The sequence below is a fragment of the Daktulosphaira vitifoliae genome, unplaced genomic scaffold (genome assembly GCF_025091365.1).
Source record: "Daktulosphaira vitifoliae isolate Bord-2020 unplaced genomic scaffold, ASM2509136v1 Scaffold_1, whole genome shotgun sequence".
Taxonomy (NCBI): domain Eukaryota; kingdom Metazoa; phylum Arthropoda; class Insecta; order Hemiptera; family Phylloxeridae; genus Daktulosphaira; species Daktulosphaira vitifoliae.
The window spans coordinates 19,998,915-20,020,497 of NW_026099572.1; the positions used below are offsets into that span (position 1 = coordinate 19,998,915).

General features: G+C 27.5%; 1 protein-coding gene across 1 annotated transcript in view; it reads right to left on the reverse strand.

The window, feature by feature from the left end:
* The window catches only part of LOC126896504 (cyclic nucleotide-gated cation channel alpha-3), a 59,284-nt gene that overhangs the window by 13,203 nt on the left and 24,498 nt on the right, over nt 1-21,583 (reverse strand). The window contains exons 2-4 of the mRNA XM_050669351.1: nt 16,117-16,556; nt 2,133-2,317; nt 130-553 (exon numbers count right to left, since the gene is read on the reverse strand). Of these exons, the coding sequence (XP_050525308.1) occupies nt 130-553; nt 2,133-2,317; nt 16,117-16,318 (811 nt within the window). The 5' untranslated portion in view covers nt 16,319-16,556. The remainder of the gene's footprint in view (nt 1-129; nt 554-2,132; nt 2,318-16,116; nt 16,557-21,583) is intronic.

Genomic DNA, 21,583 nt, shown 5'->3' on the forward strand with positions numbered 1-21,583 from the left:
CTATAGGATTAAAATATTTCAAACGACTTTAAATTTATAAAAAGTGATTTACTTAATTTTCGCTTAACTCTTACAAATCGTCTATGTAATAAGTAAATATGATTCGATTATTATTTCTTTTTTACTTACGGTTTATTTCACAGAACGCAAATCTATAGATGATTACCCAAAAGTTATATAGAAATGCCAGCGATACCACCATGTTCCAGTAGTAGCAGAGCTGACCGGCCGGGTCAAATACAAAGGACCATCGTATGCCTTTGGCCCGTTCAACGGACCGGTCTCGGTACTGTCGAGGACCTCCATTCTTTTGTCGGCCGCCGTCGAAACAGATGGAGCCGCGAGCATTGTTGTAAGACGCCCGGCCGGTATTGGAGGCTGTAGGAGTCGTGGCCGTTGCGACACCGTCAAAATTAACACGGCTAGGTCGGTTCGACGATTTGTTTGCTTTGGTTGCGATGTCCGAATCTGAGCTGGCAATGCCACTGGGCAGGCAAGCAGTTCGATTTGTGTAGGTTGGTGTTAATGAATCACGTGAATTGGAAAAGCAAGTCTGAAAATAATTAATTGAATATTAAATATATAATTTTTAGTTATTAGTATTTGGTAATTTACTAGTGTAAGTTTTTAGTAAATATTGAAAAAAGGTACGACTTGAAAATTCCATATAAGTTATACTATATATAATAAATACATATAGTATAACTTAGAATTAACAAAAAAGTTTAGCTGATCAATTATGATACTATTTGTGCTATTTTAAGCGTGTTTCATAAAAAAAATGTCATAACAAACTAAATATTACATATACATTAATAAATGCTTAGATCACAAACTATTTTACTTGTAAGTTAGTACATGAATACGTTTCTATATCTTCTTTGCTATAAAAACGCTTTTATTTAGTATTTAAACTTAAAGTCAAAAAAATGAAATCTCTTATTCATAAACAATTATGATGATCATAAAAATTTCAAACTGCATACTTATTCACACGGAAAACCAATTGAGTCATTAGGTTCAATTTTTCATTTTAACACAATTGTAATCACTTTAATGAATAAATAAAATTTAATTTACGTTAAATGTAAAAAAGACGAAAATTCTGTGTTTATTATTACCTAATTAATATTACCTTGATAATATTTATCAGGGAAGAAGTATTCAAACGAACATATGATTTTAACGATATATTTTGTTTATGCTAGTATTTCTTGATTAGGCTTGGAATTTACAAGATTAAAGAATCAGTAAAATTTTATTTAATCAAACTCAAAGTTTTTTATAGATTTTATATGTTTTATATGGGTTAATTTGATTTAAGGTAGAAATAACAACGTAATAGAGTTCTAACATACTAAGAAACAAATACTTTTGGAATTTAAAACTTTGTTTTAAAAAAATGTTACTTTATTGGTAGAAGTTAATTATTAGGTATGGTTTTGACATTTTACACGTGTTTATACTTTAAATGTGGCTATAATTTAGCACTGCACTTTATTTTGTAATACTTCTATTTTTATTTCATCCTAGTATTTTACGAAATTGTAAATAGTATATTAAACAATAAACTCAGTTTAAAATCACATTGTTTCATATTTATAGAACGAAAAGAGACCGTTAATTATTTATTTGTAGCGTAACTTATCGTTACCTATTATCTTGTGCTATGTCATAAAAGTTTAAAATATTGTTCAAAAGTGTTACTTATATAATAAATTCCTATATATTTTATTATCAATTTTAGCACATTAAAGTGTGGTTTTAATAATTGACATTTTAATAGTTGTAATAAAAACATTTCTATTTAATCTAAAAATGTAATTAATCTCTTTTATGATAGTCTCTCCATTAAAATCTTGAAATACAATAAAACAGTCTTTATAATAAATAGTCAATGCGTGTTGTGAATAGTTTAGGGTATAATTAAATTGATGTCTAAGTATACAACAATATTATCGACTAATATTGATTAATCATAAAGAAAAATGGATCACTCAAAACTACCACAAAAAAAGTCATATTGAATCGAACATATTTTTTAACATTTTACTACAAGAAAAATAAAAATCCTGATTAAATTTACAACGCATTTCAGGGGCAGTAAGGTATTTACATGAATAAACACTTACTTGAGGTGGTTTTCGACCAACGCCAAATCTACATCCTACTAAATCCAATAAACTTTGTCGACCAGCAGAATGTCTTAGCGATTCAGCACTGGATTTTGGTCCAAATCTCACTGGACTTGCTGTGTCCAATCTCGAGCCGGATATACTTAGACGCTCTCCTATTCGACCAGTGCTTGTTATTGTACCTATTGAAAAAATAATTCATTACAAAGAATTCCACATTAAAACATATATTATTATGTACAAAATATGTAATAATTCCTGCTTATAGTTATGGTAAAATAAACCAAAAATGACTATATTACAATTTAAAGAAATGTGTTAGCAGCCATTGATCATATTTTCAGTATTTTTAAAAAATATTAACTAAATTTTTTTACAATAGAAAATTAAATTAATACGTATTAAAAAAAAATGTTAAATTTAATAAGGATAAAAATTGTTTGAAAATCATTTATTATCATTTATATACAAAGTTTATTTTTAAAAGCTTATGAATAATTTAAAAAGCTAAGGTGAAATGATAAACTTAATCCCGTCATTTTTTTAATTTATTTCAAAAGTAGACTAATTTAAAGAATTCTGCTGAAGGTGTTTTAAGGCAAACATTACTAAAATTTAAGATCAAATTATTCTCTTCTTTTGGACATATTCAAACTTCTAAAAAATAATGCTTTGCGTGAGATACAAAAGATATTTTGTCTTTATCTTTTGCACTAGTCAACGTAATCTTAAAGACAAAATTCATTTTAGCTAACAAAAGGAGAAGTCGTTGCCAAGACTGAGTAAGGTATAGAATTAAACGTTCAACATGTGTTCAAAAAACTTAAAGGAGGTTACCGTTGACGAGTAAAGCGTGTATTACAATTTAGCCGACAACAATATCTGTTCATTTCAAAAGGCTTAGTTTCTCTATCCATGTATTATACAAACTTGTTATCTTGTAAAATATTAACTTTAAACTAACCAATGTTTTTAGAATTAGTTCCAAAGTATTCTGTAAACAACTACTCCAAACTTTATAATTCGTGTAGATTTATTGTTCTAATTATTTAAATGTTATTATATTATACTTTAACGTATATATATATTGCTACACTTGAGTAGAAAAAATGTTAGTTTTCTATAAAAATAGTAGCTATTTGCTTTATATCGACAAACTCATTGAATAAATCATTATAATTTTTTTTATAAATGAGAATAATTTGCAGGTCCGCGGGAAATATTTTTAGCTGTGAAACTTTGATAAATATTTAAAATACCATTATAAGCATAAAATTCCTAACGAGTCTTAGTACAATTAAAAAACTTGTTAAGTTTCAAATATTTATATGAAAAATAGGATATATATTGGTTTTTATGATTTATAATGATACATACAGTTATTTTATGTACTGTAACACAACGAGTGGAAAAAACTTAGATAAAACGTAATTCAATTACATTTAAACTATTTTATAAATAATTATTGATAAAATCGTTTTGTTCTTCATAAAGTATTTTAAATTTATTATAACGAAATAAACTAAAACCTAAGGATGACACAGTAGATGGTATAAGATATAAAGTACCTGCCGTGGACATGAAACATATTTATGTCGAGCTTTCGAATAACGGTATACAAATACAATTGATGTTCTGAAATATATATGAAATAGTGTCCCAGGGACGGTTGCATAAAATATGAAAGTTCTGTGCATAGTAATATTTATATATAAATAGAAGGGATTGTAAGGAGGGCTTATTTTTTTTCAGTCTTCTATCTACCTGAAAGATTACGTGTGATGTTATTAAAGCGGTATTACAATGTGTATATATACATATATATATATTTTAAGTTCTATTTGAATAAGTCTAATGTAATATATCAGAAAATAAATATTGATGTTTACAAGTAATATAAAAAAAAAATGACTTATTCCACATTTTTAATATTTAATACAAATTATTAAACGTTATAATTGAAAAATAAAAAAATAATGTTAAATTTAGCAAAATATTTCAGAAACTCCTTACGGATAGAATTACCTATTAAAATATATACAGAGTAATTCATTTATTAGTTTACATAATTTATGAAATTGTTGTCAATTTAAAAGAATATCAAAGTGCTGAGGAACAAAATAAACAAAATTTATAAATATGTTAAAGCGTATGAACATTTCACTAACAGTCTACTAATTTAATTTGAGATTGTTAAACGTTAAAAATACCACGATATTAAATAAAGCTTCTAGCTTTTTATGCAACTTTAAAAATAAATAACAAATAACTTTGAACACAAAATTTTTAATTTTCTACTTCAAAGTTTTACATTAAAAAGATTTTGTTGACAAATATTCAGTTGAATAATATAAAAATAGGTTGTAGTGGAAATAAAATAAAATAAATTTTTGTACTACATTACCATAGCCGACTTATTATATTTTATTATTTTATTAATGATATCCAACTAAGATCAAATAACATATTAACACAATTTTACTTTGACGGGTGGGTGTAAGGAAAGAACCTCTACGCAGTACACCTAGGTAACGATTAAGTGATCCTCTCACTAATCGGCTAATCTTTCCAGCATGGGGCTTGGATCTTATAAACCAAACATAATAAATCATTATACAAACTACTAAATGTTCTATTTACTTTCCACAATCCTGATTATTTTAACGATTCAAGAACAAAAATAATAATCAGCGATTTCAACAACCATCACATAGAATGGGGATATGAAAATACAAATGACGATGGAGAACGGGTCGAAAAATAGGCAGATGGAAACCAATTGTCGATCATACATGACTCCAAGCTAACTCCATCCTTTAATTGTGCAAGGTGGAAAAGGGGTTATAACCCAGATTTTATGATAATCAGTGAAAATATTGACAGCAGTGTGTCAAGACAGTAGCAAAACCAATCCCGCGCTCCCAACATCGTCCAATTGTATGTTCAATAAACGTTGCTATTAAATCCACTATAGAACCAATGAAAAGAAGGTTCGATTTCAGAAAGGCTAATTGGAATGATTTTAGAACAGAACTGGACTCGGAGATTACAAACCTTGCACCAACTACAGAAAAATTACGAGACCTTTGTTAATATCGTTAAAAGAATATTGAGAAATCATATCCCAAGAAGCAACAGAACAGAATATATAACGGGCCTTTCCTCACAGCTAACAAATCACATGCATACATACACCGAAATTTACGAGAAGGACCCTTTTGGATATGAAACCACAAATAAAAGTGATTTTTTGCTAAAAGCAATAGGTAAAGAAAGGAGAGCAAATTGGATAAATTTAGTTGAAAGCATAGATATGAAACACAGTAAAGGCAGGGGTTTAACGAAGAAACTAAATAACGATCCAAAACAATGGAATTCACAAAATATAACTACATCAGATCAAGTTGCCCATAAACTTCTCTTAAACAGAAAAGATCAGAGGGAAACAAACCACAAGAAAGCCAAGAAAAAACACACGACTGAAAATGAAGAAAATGGGCACTTCAAAGAGCAATTCAACATAGAAGAATTAAACGAAACCATAAAGATGTGTTGGATACGCATTACGAGAGGACGTTTTGCTACATCTTTTTTTTTATGACTGATAACGTCTCTCGCACTACCACCACCGGTTGTGTGAGCGATTCATTATAACAGATGATTATGTACGCGATCGATGTATGATTTCGATGTGAAAATCCTTTGAGTCGTAGTGTTTGTGGTGCTGTTACTATTTTAGCCCTTGTTAATGTGTTCCATAAGGCCTTTTTCATGCATAATAGTTTTTTTATGTATAGACATCGCCCTAGCGATTCGCGTGTACCTTAGTACGCAAATATAGTAAATTCGCCCTGCGACTCAACATTGCCCATGTACATCGCCATATCATCGCCTTGCGATTAACCACATCCCATTTATGTTAGTAAATTGTATCCACCATTTTGTTGAAAGGTTATCTATTCCAGATCAGTTAATTTGTACAACTTTCAAGACTACAGTAATTGCTAAGTAATTAATTAATTGTCATTATCTTATTACTTTTCCATATATTAATATTCATTTGTCTTTGCGCCAGTGTGGCAATAGTGTTAAGTTCCCCCCCCTCTACCCCATTAGTACATATATAAAAATTTTGATTTATGTTAAAAATACAGTTTATTGTTTTATAATCTTTCAATACATTTACTCATTTATACAGTCCATTCCCTACTTCTTTCTTTTGCATGATATAAGTACTCCAGAAACGAACAGTAACTAACCTGCACATCATTACCGGGCGTTCCGTTCAAACAAGATGCTTAAAAATAGTAATACCGCTGGACTGGACGATATATGTGTAGAACAAATTAAAGAATTTGGTCCTAAGACCAAATGATGGATTCTAGAGCTATTTAATGAAATCAAATCTACCTATAAACTACCCAAAACTTGGAGAAAAGCTCATATAATAGCCCTTTTAAAACCAAATAAAGAATTAACAAGTCCCAAAAACGATGATATATGACCTTATTTTATGATATGTTTTATAAAAAAAGTGTTATTTCTGCAAACATATTTAAAGATGCAAATTTTGTACTAATGAGTTTTACACGTACAATATGTATTTTTCAAAAAAAAAAAAAGAAACGATAATTTAGGTTGGTTTCGTTTTAAGCGTTTTGAAGTAATCACTTCAAGTTTTTCATTATTTTTTATGATAAAATAGAAATTAACTGAACTATAAACTAATTTAATTAGACGTATTGATCATAGTCTACAACGCAATACAAATGATTGAACATGTATTTCTTAGATTGTGACGAATCCTTATAAAAAAATAAATAATTATCAATAAAATAACATTCAAAAACATTTAAAATATTTTTCCACGACAAAATAATGTTTAAATGAGATTTTTAATTCCATCTATCCTAATTAAAATGAAAAGAAATTACTTTTTGAAATCATTGTATAATAACTAGGAATTATTTTTCTTAAAAAATATAGTGTGTAATATTTTACAAAAGCTAAAAAGACAAAAAAATGAAGTTTTAAATTATTGATGATATCAAAGTTGAATAAGTGTTTTAGTGTACAATTCAAATAATGGTGTAGGGATAATAATGAATAAAGGGATGAAAAGTAAAGTAGTAGAAGCAGCTAGAAAAAGTGATAGAATTGTAGTCATAAAATTAATTTTTGAGGAAAATAGATAATAGGCTATGAACAAAAGAAGGGGAAAAAGAAATTTATAGACTTGCTAAAGTAAGAGAAAAGTAATCTAAAGATAATCACAATGTAAGGTGTATAAAAAGTGATGATAAGAGAGTGCCAATGAGCGATAATAATGTAAAAAAAAAGATGAAAAGAAAAATTATTTTGAAAAATTTCTGAATGAGTAGTATCCAAGATAGACAATAGAGGACATCGTGGAACGAGGGACTGATAGATTTAATTAGCGAAAAATAGATATGTGAGGCTTTGACATCAATAAAAACAGCAGGTAAGCTAGATAAAATGCCAGTAGAAGTACGGAAAATTTGAGACAGTATTGGTATAAAGTGGTTGAAAAATCTTTTTTAATAAAATCCTAATAGAAGGGAAAATGCGAAAAAGAATGGAGGAATAGTATTGTGATGGCAATATTTAAAGGCAAAGGAAACATACAGGAATGTAGAAATTATAGAGGTATAAAGCTTATGAGTCAAGTATAAAAGATTTAACAAGAGAATACAGCAGATAGTGAATATAGTAGAATGAATATAGAGATGAATGCTTAGATGGATGAGTGGAGTGACTAGTAAAGATAGGATAAGGAACAAACATATAAGAGAGAGTATAAATTTAGCGTCAATCGTGGATAAGACGAGAGAAAATATACTTAGATGGTTTGGCCATGTGTTGAGTAGAGAGGAATTAGAAACTGTAAAAACAGTTATGGAAATTAATACTAAAGGAAGATGAGGTAGAGGAAAATTAAAAAAGATTAAAGGATGTTATTGAATTAGGTATTAGGACGGCTAATTTGTGCGTAGATAATGTGGGAGATCGTGTTAAGTAGAAATTTAGGATAAGGTAGCAAACCCCAAATAGTTTAAATAAAGGCGAGAAAAAAGAAGAAAAAAAAGATATTAGAATATAAATTTGATTGAGAGCTGAAGTGGTTTAAATTATTGTATAAGCATACTTTTTTATTAAATAAAATAAGTTCAAATAATAATATTAATAAAAAAAAAAAAATGAAACTGAAAATTTTAAATATTTGATGGCGTAATAATGAAACTTTCTAACGTCACCTTAAAACGGTTCTAAAAATAAACAAAGTAAATCATGTGTTATAAAATATTCACGAAATGTTTTAGAAAATAAATTAAAAATTCAATTGAATTTATGCATATATATAAAAAAGCTTTACAATCGAATATAACGCTGCTAAATTGATTTATCATGTCATTTTAAATGTTGACTGTAAGTATTTTTTCATTTTTGAATGAAACATTTCTCGAGGGTGAATGAGCTAATTCCTACACAGTTGAAATTCTATGAATGACCTTGCTAGAGGATTTATTATAGGACTTCACAATTCCACTATATTTATTTTATTGGATCCAAAAAATATTTATAAAAGTTTAAATTTTGCTTTTAGCTTTTCGTGACATGCCTATGGATTTATTATGTATTTTTGTCTCTACTTTACTTCAACACTTTGTTTGGAGCAAGTTTTAAGAAAGTAACAAATATTTTACTCAACACGTATTTGCTATAAATATTTACTAAACTAAGCGTTGAGTGTGTATGAAATCATAGATGTTCAAACTGTTTTTAGATGATTTGCACTATCCATTTAAATTATATTACTATAGATATTTTTTTTTCTAGTTTTGTTGTAACCTTATGTAATGATATTCAACAATAGTTTATTAGCTAATGTACAACACGGCATGTTGTAATTAGTACATTTATCTGTTTTATACATTCAAATTACAATAAACATAACATTTGTGAACCTATTCCTTATAATTATTTCAGGATAGTCGTACTATTAATTACTTAGAAGTAGAGCCGACTAATAATGTAATTATAATACGCATTTATACGTTTTAATAATTTTAAAAGCATTTAACCAATCCGTTTGGATAATACTGTTAGTAGGAAATGTTGGTGGCAGAAGTAATGTAATGCACTTTGGCGAATGCTATCGTCGCTGGAACTATTAATGTTCTAACTTCACGGTTTGTCGCCAGAAAGGGTTATTGTTAATTGAGTTAAATTTTTTTATTAAAAATACTTTTTGGTGTGACTAAAAATTGACTGGTCGAAAATTTTTTAAAGTACTTTATATTTAGCCTGAACTTGTTTCAGTAATAAATAATATTCGAAATTAAACTGTAAATGAATTTTAATAAGTATTTTATTTTATTCATATTAAAAAATGAGTTTTTATTTTTATAAAATATGCATAATAGAAACATCTGAAGTCTCATTCATTTAACGTGTATTGTAATATTTTAAACACGTAAAAAAAATTATTATTATTCAAGTGTGTGGATAAAACATATAGTTAAACAATTCGAGGACATTTTCTGCGAATCAATTGAATATTACTTTCTTTTATTTAAAGTCACACGTTTTGCTAAATAGATTTAGATTTTTTCTTGTTGTAATTAACTTTCAAAATATCTTTCAATAAAAAAATTAAAAATAAGTATCAATATGATAGCACGCCCATTCTACAGTTAAAAGGTCTCGAGACTTTGAAAATGACGTTCACTTTGTGTTGACACAACATATCATGTTATCAATTTTTGATTCACAAGAAAAATGTGATAATATCATTCAATGATATCAGAGTATCGATGGTGCAGAATTTTTACCGTGCGTGTTTTATTAATTAAACTTCTGTTGAAACCGCACATGGCGAAAGCGATGCGTGTTCGTCGTTTTGGCGTCTGGCATCTGCAGAGACGGTCGCCCGCCACCACTCCGCAAGAGGCTGTGTAACCATAACCGTGTACATCCGTCGTTTGCCGGAGGCGGCGACCTGCCGGCCGAACAAAAACCTTGCGGATCAATACGCACGCCCGCGCGTTTGGGGTTAACGCGCCCTTTTTACGCTTGGAGGCGATGGTGTACTAAGTGTCGCTCACACACACACGCACGCAAGCTATAAATTCCAATTTGTCCCGTTCGCTGCGGTGTTGGCGTCAATGGTGTCCATCGGACTTTCTCCTTACGACCGTCGTCCACTATCCGCCCTGTTCACACGTCTTTACGGCTAATCGTCTTCACGCAGTTGATTAGATTTTGCTTGCTACGGGGGAGTCCATTAACTGTGAGGTAGTTTCTAGGTTAAAATAATCAGCGATAATTTCACAAGACTGTTAAACTCCTAACTTAACCTTAGGAGCAGTAACTCACCTATTCCCCTTGCATGTTATCAATTTGATATGACTTGTTATTTGACATCAAACGAAACACAAGACCTAGAGCCGACTCAATAAAGCAATACATTGATAGGTAATATTTTCTGAAGGTATACCTGTCAGGTTTTTGATTAAATTTTTTTATATTCAACCGAAATGATCTAAACGCGTGATCTCGTTCGATTTTTATTAATAGCAAAACGAAATTCGGCGATAGAGATTTGATCGGCAGAAACACAAAAACAATAATTTCAATGTTCGCAGCATCAAACAGAGCTTTTGTTAGTAATTCTGTTGTTGTTTACTTAGTATTTATTTTGGTACGTGCATTTTATCACAAACACCTAATTTAAATTATTTATGAAAGCTGTTGCAATTAACAAAAAAATTGTTGTATTAACTGAAAATTCTCATATTAAAAAAAAAAAAATCTATATAAGCAACTATGATACATTAAAAATAAGCATGGATGAAAAAATTTAGTATTTATAATTTTTGTTTTATAACTCATAGAAATTTACTTTTGGAAATTACATTTGTTGTTAACATTTTTATATGTAGACACACACATAAAAGAAAACGCGACCAAAAAATGTCTAGTGATAAAAATAACAATTCTCGATCCTCAACCCTAACGATTATCAATAATTTCTAAAATCCTGATATAAAACTTGTTATGGACCAGACTTTTTCTTAATTAAATTATCATATAATAAACTAATTGATCAAGTATATTCTTAGTATAAGGGATGATGATAAAAATACTTTATACTTGATAAATGTAGAAAAACATACAGTTACATGTTAATAAAAAAACTAAAAAAAACAGTATCAATATTATTTTTATTTTTTAATTAATTAAGTTGTTTATGATAAAAAAATCACTTTTATTAAGTCATTCTTGGATAAATAAAAATTTTCTAGCAATATCATAAACTTACAAAATTATTATTTTAAGTATTATTATTTATGTGTTTAAATACATTAAAATAATTTACATTGTAACATAATTTATTGTTATATAAATTTAATTTAAAAAAAATATATAGTAAAACATTTTGTATATAAAATATTAAATATATTCCAATATTTTTAAACTTATCCGGGTAAAACAAAAAAACTTAAGACTAAAATATATTTCTATATTTTTGGGAGAATTTAGAGAAGAACATAACAAATTTCAGTCTTTAAAATATTTTAAAGGGTTTCTAAATAAATTTCACTAACATCAAACTGCGTAATTTTTTTTTCTACATGTTTACATTTGGATAATTAGGCTTGATGGAAAAATTTTTAAGTCGATCCAGTCAAAAATATTCAAATCACAAGTAAGTAATGAAATATTTTAAGCCACATAAAATTAGCTATTTTTGGTTTTTTTTTTTGGAAATTTACTGTCAAATAAGATCATTTTTTCTATGTGCTAGGTAAAAATCACATGGAAACATATAATGCTATTTCAAATAATTTATTTAGAAACGTAATATAGATATTTAGAAAACTACGAAATAAAATAAAACAATTTATTTTTATAATAATTTAACAATTGTTAATATTTGGAAACAAAACGTCTTTTTTTAATTTAATTTAATGAAATAGATCGTCATATAAAATATAAAATTTGTGGCTATCTTATAATTTTTTATTAATGAGTATGTAAAAATTACATTTGATAATCAATTACTTTACTTATAATTAAAGTTAATTTAGTTAACTTAGTTAAAACCTTTAACAATTTTGTTAATTTTTAAAATTACATCTTCTAAGTATATTTTTAGAAAATTTATAAACTTACCATATATTTAAATAGGGATAACTTTATAGAGGTTGGGTGTTATAACCTTCGTACATTTAATAAAGTTATTTATGGTCTGTATTTTTTGAATATATTGTGGAATACTTTTACTCATAGATGTAATTTAGTCGGCAAATTTATCACCTTCAGTAAAATTTATTCCACACCCCCTAAAATTATCTTTAAGATTGCTCCTTTATTTAACTAATTGATAAATTAAATAAATAGTATGTATTTGTTTTTAATAATATATTCGTAAGGAAGCAATATAGCTCCTTTTCTATATTCGGTTTTGGTCATGATACTCCAAAATCATATTATGCAACCGTGGGAACTTACGCTGTTAACACCGACTCCAAAATTATCCACTGCTGGTCCACCCAATGGAAAGTAAAAATAAATGAAACAAAGTCCTATTTTATTACCTTCATCATAAAACAGGGTGATTGACTTTCTATTTCTTTCAATGATAAAATAATTCCCAACGCTAATGAAGTAAAGTACTTTGGGTTAGTATTACATAAGAAATATATTTAGTAGTCATATATTACAACTAAAAAACGTAAAACTGTTAACTCTCAGCTTCATCTTTTCCGTCCCCTCTTACGAACTAAACTGTCTTTAAACAATAGGCTAACTCTTTACAAAGCTATAATAATATCATAATATTATAGCTTACAAATCTAGGAATCGACTAAGCTCTCTAACCTAAAAACTATTCAGGCGTTTTAATCCACATGTCTACGCCAAATAATTTCTGCTTCATGGTATATCACAAACAACAACATCCACAAAGACCTGAGAATTCCAATCGTCAACCAACTAGCAAAATCCATTTACCTTTCTTTCCACTCTAAACTAAAATACCACAACTCATTTGTAAAGCAACTTTCCTGAAAATCCTCTCAGATGGTTAAATCGTAGCTGGGCAAGAGATCTTTTGAAAACTTAATAATAGTAATGAAAAAAAATATGTATAATAAAAACTAATTCAATGTAATAAGCTGTCGGGTGTCTCCGCTGGGTGTTTTTATTCAATACTATCATTCATGTCATAGTAAATAAATCTGTTATAATAATTGCTTATTGTACAGAAGATGTATAAATTGTAATTGTCTTATAAATAATAGAAAAAAAAGTATATTATGAGATTTTTTTTTTTTTGACAATTTGTATAAAATTAACTAAATACTTGTTGATGTATTATAAGACTTGCAAAATGAAAACTGTAAATATCATAAAAGTATATTCATCATAGATAAACAATTCATAATATATATGCTATGGAGATTCCATATTTAGTTAATAATATTACAAGTATGGAATTATATTATGTATTAGATAGTTAAAATATATAACATGATATGCACAGGTATAATCACTAAATATTTTGGCTGATTTACTCAAGGCCATATCTGGGATGGGTACGAGGATCCGGACCTTCCTTTCGGGAATTAAAACAATCCTATCTATTTTGTATAAAAAAATTAATTTTTAAAATGTATTATTGTTTTAATAACTTGTTAAATTATAAGAAATCATTTTGATGATTTTAATCATCTTATGTTGATCTATGAAATTTAATGTCATGTTTAAATTTTATTAAATAATAGTGAATATGGTATACTTTTGAATTAATTTAGTATTGATGAATTTTTTCTATTTAACTTAAACAATTTGTTTATTTTTTGTGAAAAATTTTAAAATTTACCAACGAAAAGTAAAAGTAGTTTATATGTAATCATAAATTGTATTTTACTTAGCACTCAAAAGTTAAAATAATTTCATTAAGTTTACAAAACCATAAACTAAAAATTACATCAAGGCAAATAAAAGTAGTTCTTATTAAGGATAAACAACAATGTAACTATAAAGTAAATAAAAAAAGTTTTGTTAATTTATATTAACTACTTTTTACTTCCGAGTGTTATATTAGGTACTTAAGAATGAGCTATTTAAAATAAAAGACAGTAATTTTTTCGATAAAAGTAATAAACGTGATAACTGTTTATGTAGAGCGAAGTAGAATGATATAAGTTGCACAATTTTATTATGTAAATGGCAATAAAAGATATCTAACTGTATACGTATCACGCTATCATAAATTTTAATAAACTTCTCGCATTAAGCTGATGAAACGATATACGACTTGCAGTTGTCTGTTCGCGGGGCAATAGACAAAACGGTTACTGTACAACAACCGCGAAGATCATATTTCTGGGTTGGTTTTACTCAGGACATTTGAGATATAGTTCCAAAAATAAAAAACCCCAAAACATTGCTTTTATCGTACTTGCAATAAAATCCACAAAACTTTAGGTGTAATTTATTATGTTAAATATTTTATGCAATACGACAGAGGAAATAAAATCAAGAACAAGTATAACTAATGGTCGGAGTAAGTTTCATTTTTAATGTTTACATTAATTAAAAAGATTTGTTATGAAAAATGGCGCAATCTCTTTTTTGAAAATGGCTTAATTAAATCAATTTGACTAAACTTAACGGAAGTGGAATCCTATTTATGTTTTTATTGATCGAATAGATTTAAATAATTTAAATGTATAATAATAATTATAAATTTTTACGTGAAATAAAAGTAAATTATACGAAATCATTTTGTCGGCGTTTTATGTGCTTTTGCTCGCAATCGAAGGTCACATATAAATATATAATGCATTTAAACAGACATGTGCTGTATTATGCATAAGATAAATTAAAAGTGCCATTAAAAGTCCAATCGTTGGTGAGGCGGAAGCTTCGTAGAAATTGTCTGATATAATCAGATTAGAATGAGAGGGCGGTGGTTGTACTTATTCGGCTGTAAAGTCTTAATAACCTTCTGCTACCATCGTTTTATATTTATACTGTATACGAACTTTATTCCGTTTTCTTTATTCATAATTTATTATCTTTGAAAATTGAAATTAACTGTATCCCTGATCATCCACAATTAATACTATACAGTAAGGCATAACACATTAAATACGTTATTTGATCTGTGATTGTTTATAAATACTTAATTAGTATTTGGGTGAATATTTTATTTAAAAAAAATGTCGAAAGAAAACTATTATTTACACAGATAATGGCAGGTTCAAGTTATATTTTCGGAGAGGCCATTTTACTATTGCTGATAATGTGAGATGGTTTGTTAGAACAAATGGAAAATCCACTACAAAAGTTACCTATTGTATAGTAATTTTTAAGTATTTTTTAGATTTATTTCAATATAAAAACTATTAAACGTATCATTAAAATTTAAAATGTTCAAGTCTTGCATTCGTTTACATTTTGTTGGAAATGTCTAATTGAAAATTTTATTCTTCTTATTTGCGATGCAAAATTATGTCTGTGTTTAAAATACCAAAAGGTATATAATCATATGTATTTTGTACGATAAAAAGTAACATGCAAGTAACATAATAATTTATTTTCAAAATCATCGTTCAGAAAATAAGTATTTCTTGTTATCATATGAAGAAATATGTCATTAAAATCAAATTAATTGGAATATAATATTGTTATGTACTGAGCCCGGCTGTTTTATCAAACTCGCAAAATACAATTACATATTTTTTAAAAACCCACGTTATTGTCGTTTGTTGATTATAGAATAAGAAAGTGCAAAGATAACTTTCTGAAAGTCGAAATTATTCGATAAATTGGATTTTTGTAAAAACGACACAGTATAACCGTTTTGATTTAGTGTCATTAGAAATATGTATTTAACACACGAACACACCCGACACAGATTTTCTAAACGAACTGTTGATGAAATTACCTGGAACGATGCGAGGACCGTTGGCTGTGGCTACACCCGAACCGTAGGTCACTTGCGATGGAGTGGCGTTAGACGATACGATGCTGATCTGTTCAAGGTCCGCTGACTGGCCATGGTACAGCAAACGTGTACTGCTTGTAGAAGTGGCCGGCTGAGTGTCCCCGGACTCACGTCGACCCGCGATACTCTGAACCAGCCGCATGGCTTGGTATCAGGTACCCTTTGCAGGACGGACACCACCGTAATATAAGCCGTCGTGGCATGGATCGCATAATGAGCGTGCAGCTTCACCAATCATTTATTTCGGGTTCGATCGTCATATCCGTCTCGCTGCTCAGTGCAAACTGATTCGGCTGTGCTGTTGCGAGCAAATTTATTTTCTTAGGAAATTTTTCAATTTTTACATGAAGACACGTCTCGGTGAACGTTCATTTTACAACCTGTAAACATTTAATAATATTAAGTATGTATAAAGAGTAAATAACTTTATTTTTAAAAAAAAAAAGAAGAAATTTCCTCGATTCATACTTTGTAACTTATGTAACGACTACCATTTTTTCAACAGCGTTGAGAGGTTCGAGTAATTTAAACGATGCAAAAACAATAAACATTTTTTTATTTTCCATATAGGTCGATTTTATTAATGAATGAACAGTTTTGAAGAGTTTTTCGACTTTAAACGTTTTTTTTATTGATTTACATTTTGATGTAACCTTCGTAATATTAATAAATATTATTTCTCTGGAAAATTCTATATAATATTAATGTAAAAATATTTATAATTAACTAAGACAAAAATTTTAATTCATTATTAAATGCTGAATAATTGAATTTTACAGTGAATGAACATTTAAGGATATTGTATTAAAAACTGTGATATTCAGTAGGACTTATTTTAGATGTTTTATTTGTTTAAAATTCTATTACAACTAATTGCAATCAGATTAGACAATTTTTTAGTGATTTAGTACAAACTCAGTGATTTTCGGTCACTGTTAAAGTTCGCTCACTGATGATATTGCCCCAGATTGAATTTAACAGCTTGCTTTTATAATAATATTTATTATGAAAACCATCGATTTTTTACATTTTATTTTAATGAAAACGCGTCACGAGTTATATATTTAAAAGCGCGTGTTGGGTTATAGTAATTCACATTAGCAGTCAAAAGACAATAAAATCGCATTACTATCTATATGACAGTTTCTTCATTTACTATTTATGAACTCACGGAGTTTTATGATAAATTGAATGCCTGTTCAGCAGCAGTTAGACGTATAATGTGTTAGTCGATCGGACGTTCCTATATTGATTTATCTAATTAAACGCATAAATCACATCACGGTTGGGCTTTTCCTTCTCTGGCGTCAAAATGACAGTATCCTTTTAAATCTCTCTAAACCCCTTTTGAAATTAATCAAAATCCTGCGTGGCTTTGAGTAAATGATGTAGACAAAACGACTAATGACGGAAGTGTTTTTCGGATGAAGTTAACGTTCGGTGACTCATTTTTCATTTAAGTTTCTCGTGTCTATAAATAATAAACATTGGATGGCAGTATTGTATAATCAATTCTCATCCAATTCTATATTATAGAGAGAAATAAAAAAGTTCTATAAAAGTCAACATCCAATACCTCTTATGTTTATCTAAACTCAACAATGGTTTACCCTTTAACTATTAAAATAACTAATAATATTGGAAGCACAAACATTGTGATAATAGTAATAAATAAAATGTTTCGAAACTCAATTTTAAGGAAAGGCTTTCCATTGAGTATTCCAAAAACGGTAATATCATAGTAAATATCTATATTAACCGCTACTAAAATGTCAAACTTGATTTTTTTTTTTAAATCTATAATATATTATCAGGATAATAGCTTTTAAGAAATGCACTTTTTAAAGTTATTCATTTTTTTTTCTTTTTGTAAATTTTAATTATCTTTTAAAAATATCTTTAGAAAAAAATATAATAATTTCATACTTTTTAATAAAATACCATTTGAAATAGCCTTAGGCCAATTCAATTTTTTTACGTGGCAATTTGTTAGTTTGTTTTAAAGAATAAACTTTTTAGATCAATTTAAATTCAGTCTTTTAAACCAGAATGTCAGTGAGTTGTCTAATAATAGTTATTGGTAATAAATTATTCAGAACTTTAAGTCTTCTTGTTTAATACTACTGTAAAAGTTTGTATGCGCGTGGAGTTCAAATGGTTTACAACTTTCAATCTTAGTTTTAGTTAAGAAATATTATGCGAACAATGAAAATAACGAAAAAATTTAAATGTTTTTACTATAAATTTACTTCTTAACATTATCAACAACATTTATGTATGGTCAATAAAAAATACATTCTCAACTACATATTTTAACAAGTAGATGGACATTTCAGAAACCTAATACAATTGATTTATTATTAAATCATTTATTTTTATTTTCGGGCAGACATTTTATTTCATATTTCCAACTGTCGAAATATTTATGAATTTATAAATTTTAATTTTTTGACAAAAATGGCAAAGTATAAATTTTTAAATGTGAAAACATTCTAATTTAGATAATAATATGATTAAATAGTCACAAATTTATTTCATAATAAATTTGATTTTTTAGAAAGTAGTATTTTTATTCTACTTTTAAATTTATTTAGGGCGGCAACATTCTAAAATTATCTAAGATAACGATAAATAATGAAATAAAATATAAATATCATTATAAGTTTTCTAGATAATTTTTTAATAAATATCAAATATCAAATGGAATTATTTTTATAAATGAAATAGAAAATAATTTTGAAAACTCGAGTTTTGTGATTACAAACTTATACTATACAAGGTTGTTTATTCATCTAACACACTGAATGACTGCAGAATAAAAATTATTTCCCCACTATTATTTTTAGCTTTTTTTAGTTAAATATATTTAGTCTCGATAATTCGTCATTTGATAGTACATAGATAATTGTCTGTCCCTTCAAAATATCTCCGTAATTTGAAGAAAAAAAAATATTTTAATATATTCGAATTCAATATAATTTGAAGTAAAAATATATAATGAACAAACCAACAACTTATGATAAGTTTAATATAATATTAGTTTAAAATATACAATTTATGTTATTAACTAAATTTTGATCGGGAGTAATAAAAAATTTTATTTTGTGTTAACTATTGACTACATACAACTAGTAAAACTAAAATAAAATTGAAATTTTAGTTTAGTTCAGTTTTATTTGGTGTAAACCAAACATTATTATATGAGTGTATGTTAAATACACGTCTTGAACAATATCAAAAAAAAAAAAATATCAACTGAAGCAGTTGACAGAGATGACAAAAAATCTGTCGTAGTCATTATTTAATGTTTTTTTTTAAGTATACTATCTATGATTTGATGGTTTTAGATTGCTCAAAAAATTAACATAAACCTAACATATTTTGACAATTTTAGTAATGGTTGACGGAATGAAAAAATTAACTCTTTGAACAATATTCATTTGTTTTCAAAATTGGTATTTGCCTCGGACCACCAGTAATCTGGAACTTTTTTTTACGATAATATAACTTATAACAATTTTGTTAACATATGATGACAATAATGGAGATATAAATATAAAAACTTAGACACCCTTTTCTAGTATCATTAAAAGAAACAAGTTCATCATTAAATAAACTACGAAATTTTGCAGTCAAGGTTTTCAAACCATTTCATTCTATTCAAACTGTTTTATTTTAGTTCAATACTTAAACATATTTTTCTAATAAAGAATTACTGTTACTGTATCATTAATCACAGACTATTGACAATCAACATCCTTAGTATAAAAACACGTATCCGCACAAATCTATTGGCAACTTTTCAATACTTACGAAAATCCCTCTCTATCTTGCTTAGACCTATTTTTGTTTTTTTTTTTTTGAAGAAGTAGAAGACAGATGTTCAGGAAAGAATATACGAATATGTTGTATAGTAACAGTAAAAAATTTTCGTGATGAAAAGGCTATGATAGAGCGTTGTCGGGACACTTAAAGTATTGCAAAATTTGCCAAGAATCATCAATCAACATTTTTTTAATGCAACTGATTTAGTCGGAAAACATTTATGATGTGAAGAACTTCGATATCACATATTGTATTTGAACTCCATTAATGATTGTTATGCGTGATAAATAGTTTTAAACGTTATATTAGATGGTCATAAAAAGCTATGCACTGTAAAAATATATTATGAAGGACAAGTGTTGTGAAAACCTTGTTGACCGACTTGCAGGTTACTAGTAATTAGTAACGTTGTAATTATTACAACTTGTGCGTCATAAGATATACTCGGAAGAATTGTTTTAGATAAAATACTTAAAAATTGCAGAAATACACTTTACAGATGTATTTTTCAATTAAAATTTTTAAAGGTGAATTCCCTTTTTTGTTGCATTTTTATATAAATAACTCGAAAGAATAAAAACTCTAGTTATTGCTATAACTATAGATAATATAATCATTAATTTAGTAAATTTATAACTAAAATATTCAGACGCATATGAGGTAACTTTAGTCTAAAGTAAACATTTTTAATTTGTAAAAAATATTCTGATAATAGGAATAAAGTACCAATAAATTATAGCTACTTAAAAATAATTTTGCCCTCCAAATGACAAAAAAAGTGACACTTAATATCAACTTAATGTTTTCCTTTTATTTTTCAAAAATACAAAAAGTTATCTGCTAATGTATGATTATTTAATTTATTATTTAAGTACTTATAAAAAACATTTAGAAAAATAATGTATAAATGGAAACTTCGTATACTTTTAGAATTTATTACGTTGGATTGCAGCCAACAAATATCATCCATAATTATTTTAGAGGAAAAATTTGAGTAAAACAACTTGCAAAATAAAAATATAATAAATATTAATTCAATGTACAATTAAAAATTTAATAATTAAAATTATAACAAAGGCTGCAATACTTCTAAATAAAATGTTTAATAACAAAATAATGAAACTCCCATTTTAAAAAAATTGGAATATGACACATCATCAGCAGGCTAACCCCCTTCAAATGACTTAAAGATAGGTATGACAAGGGGCAAGGAGTGGGGCACTGCTAATGTTCCCGCACGGTGACTAATTCGACCATCAGCTCAGCTGGACATCAGTGTTTCAGTGATGACTGAATATGATAATACGCCACATTATACTCTTTATTTTTTACCATTGTAACTTTCAAAATATTTTGAAATTTTAGAGTGTACATTAATAGTATGGTATTTCAGATAAATGTACAAGGGCATATAAGCATCAAAGTACCCTACAGCATATCATAAATAAACTTTTAGTCTATTTCAATTTTTTATCATTTTGTTCATCGTCCTTTTTTACATACTTTTGAGATCTATTCATTTACCAAAAGTATAGAAAAGTTCAGTGATGTGAACTAACTCGAAGAAAAAGGCTAACTTCGT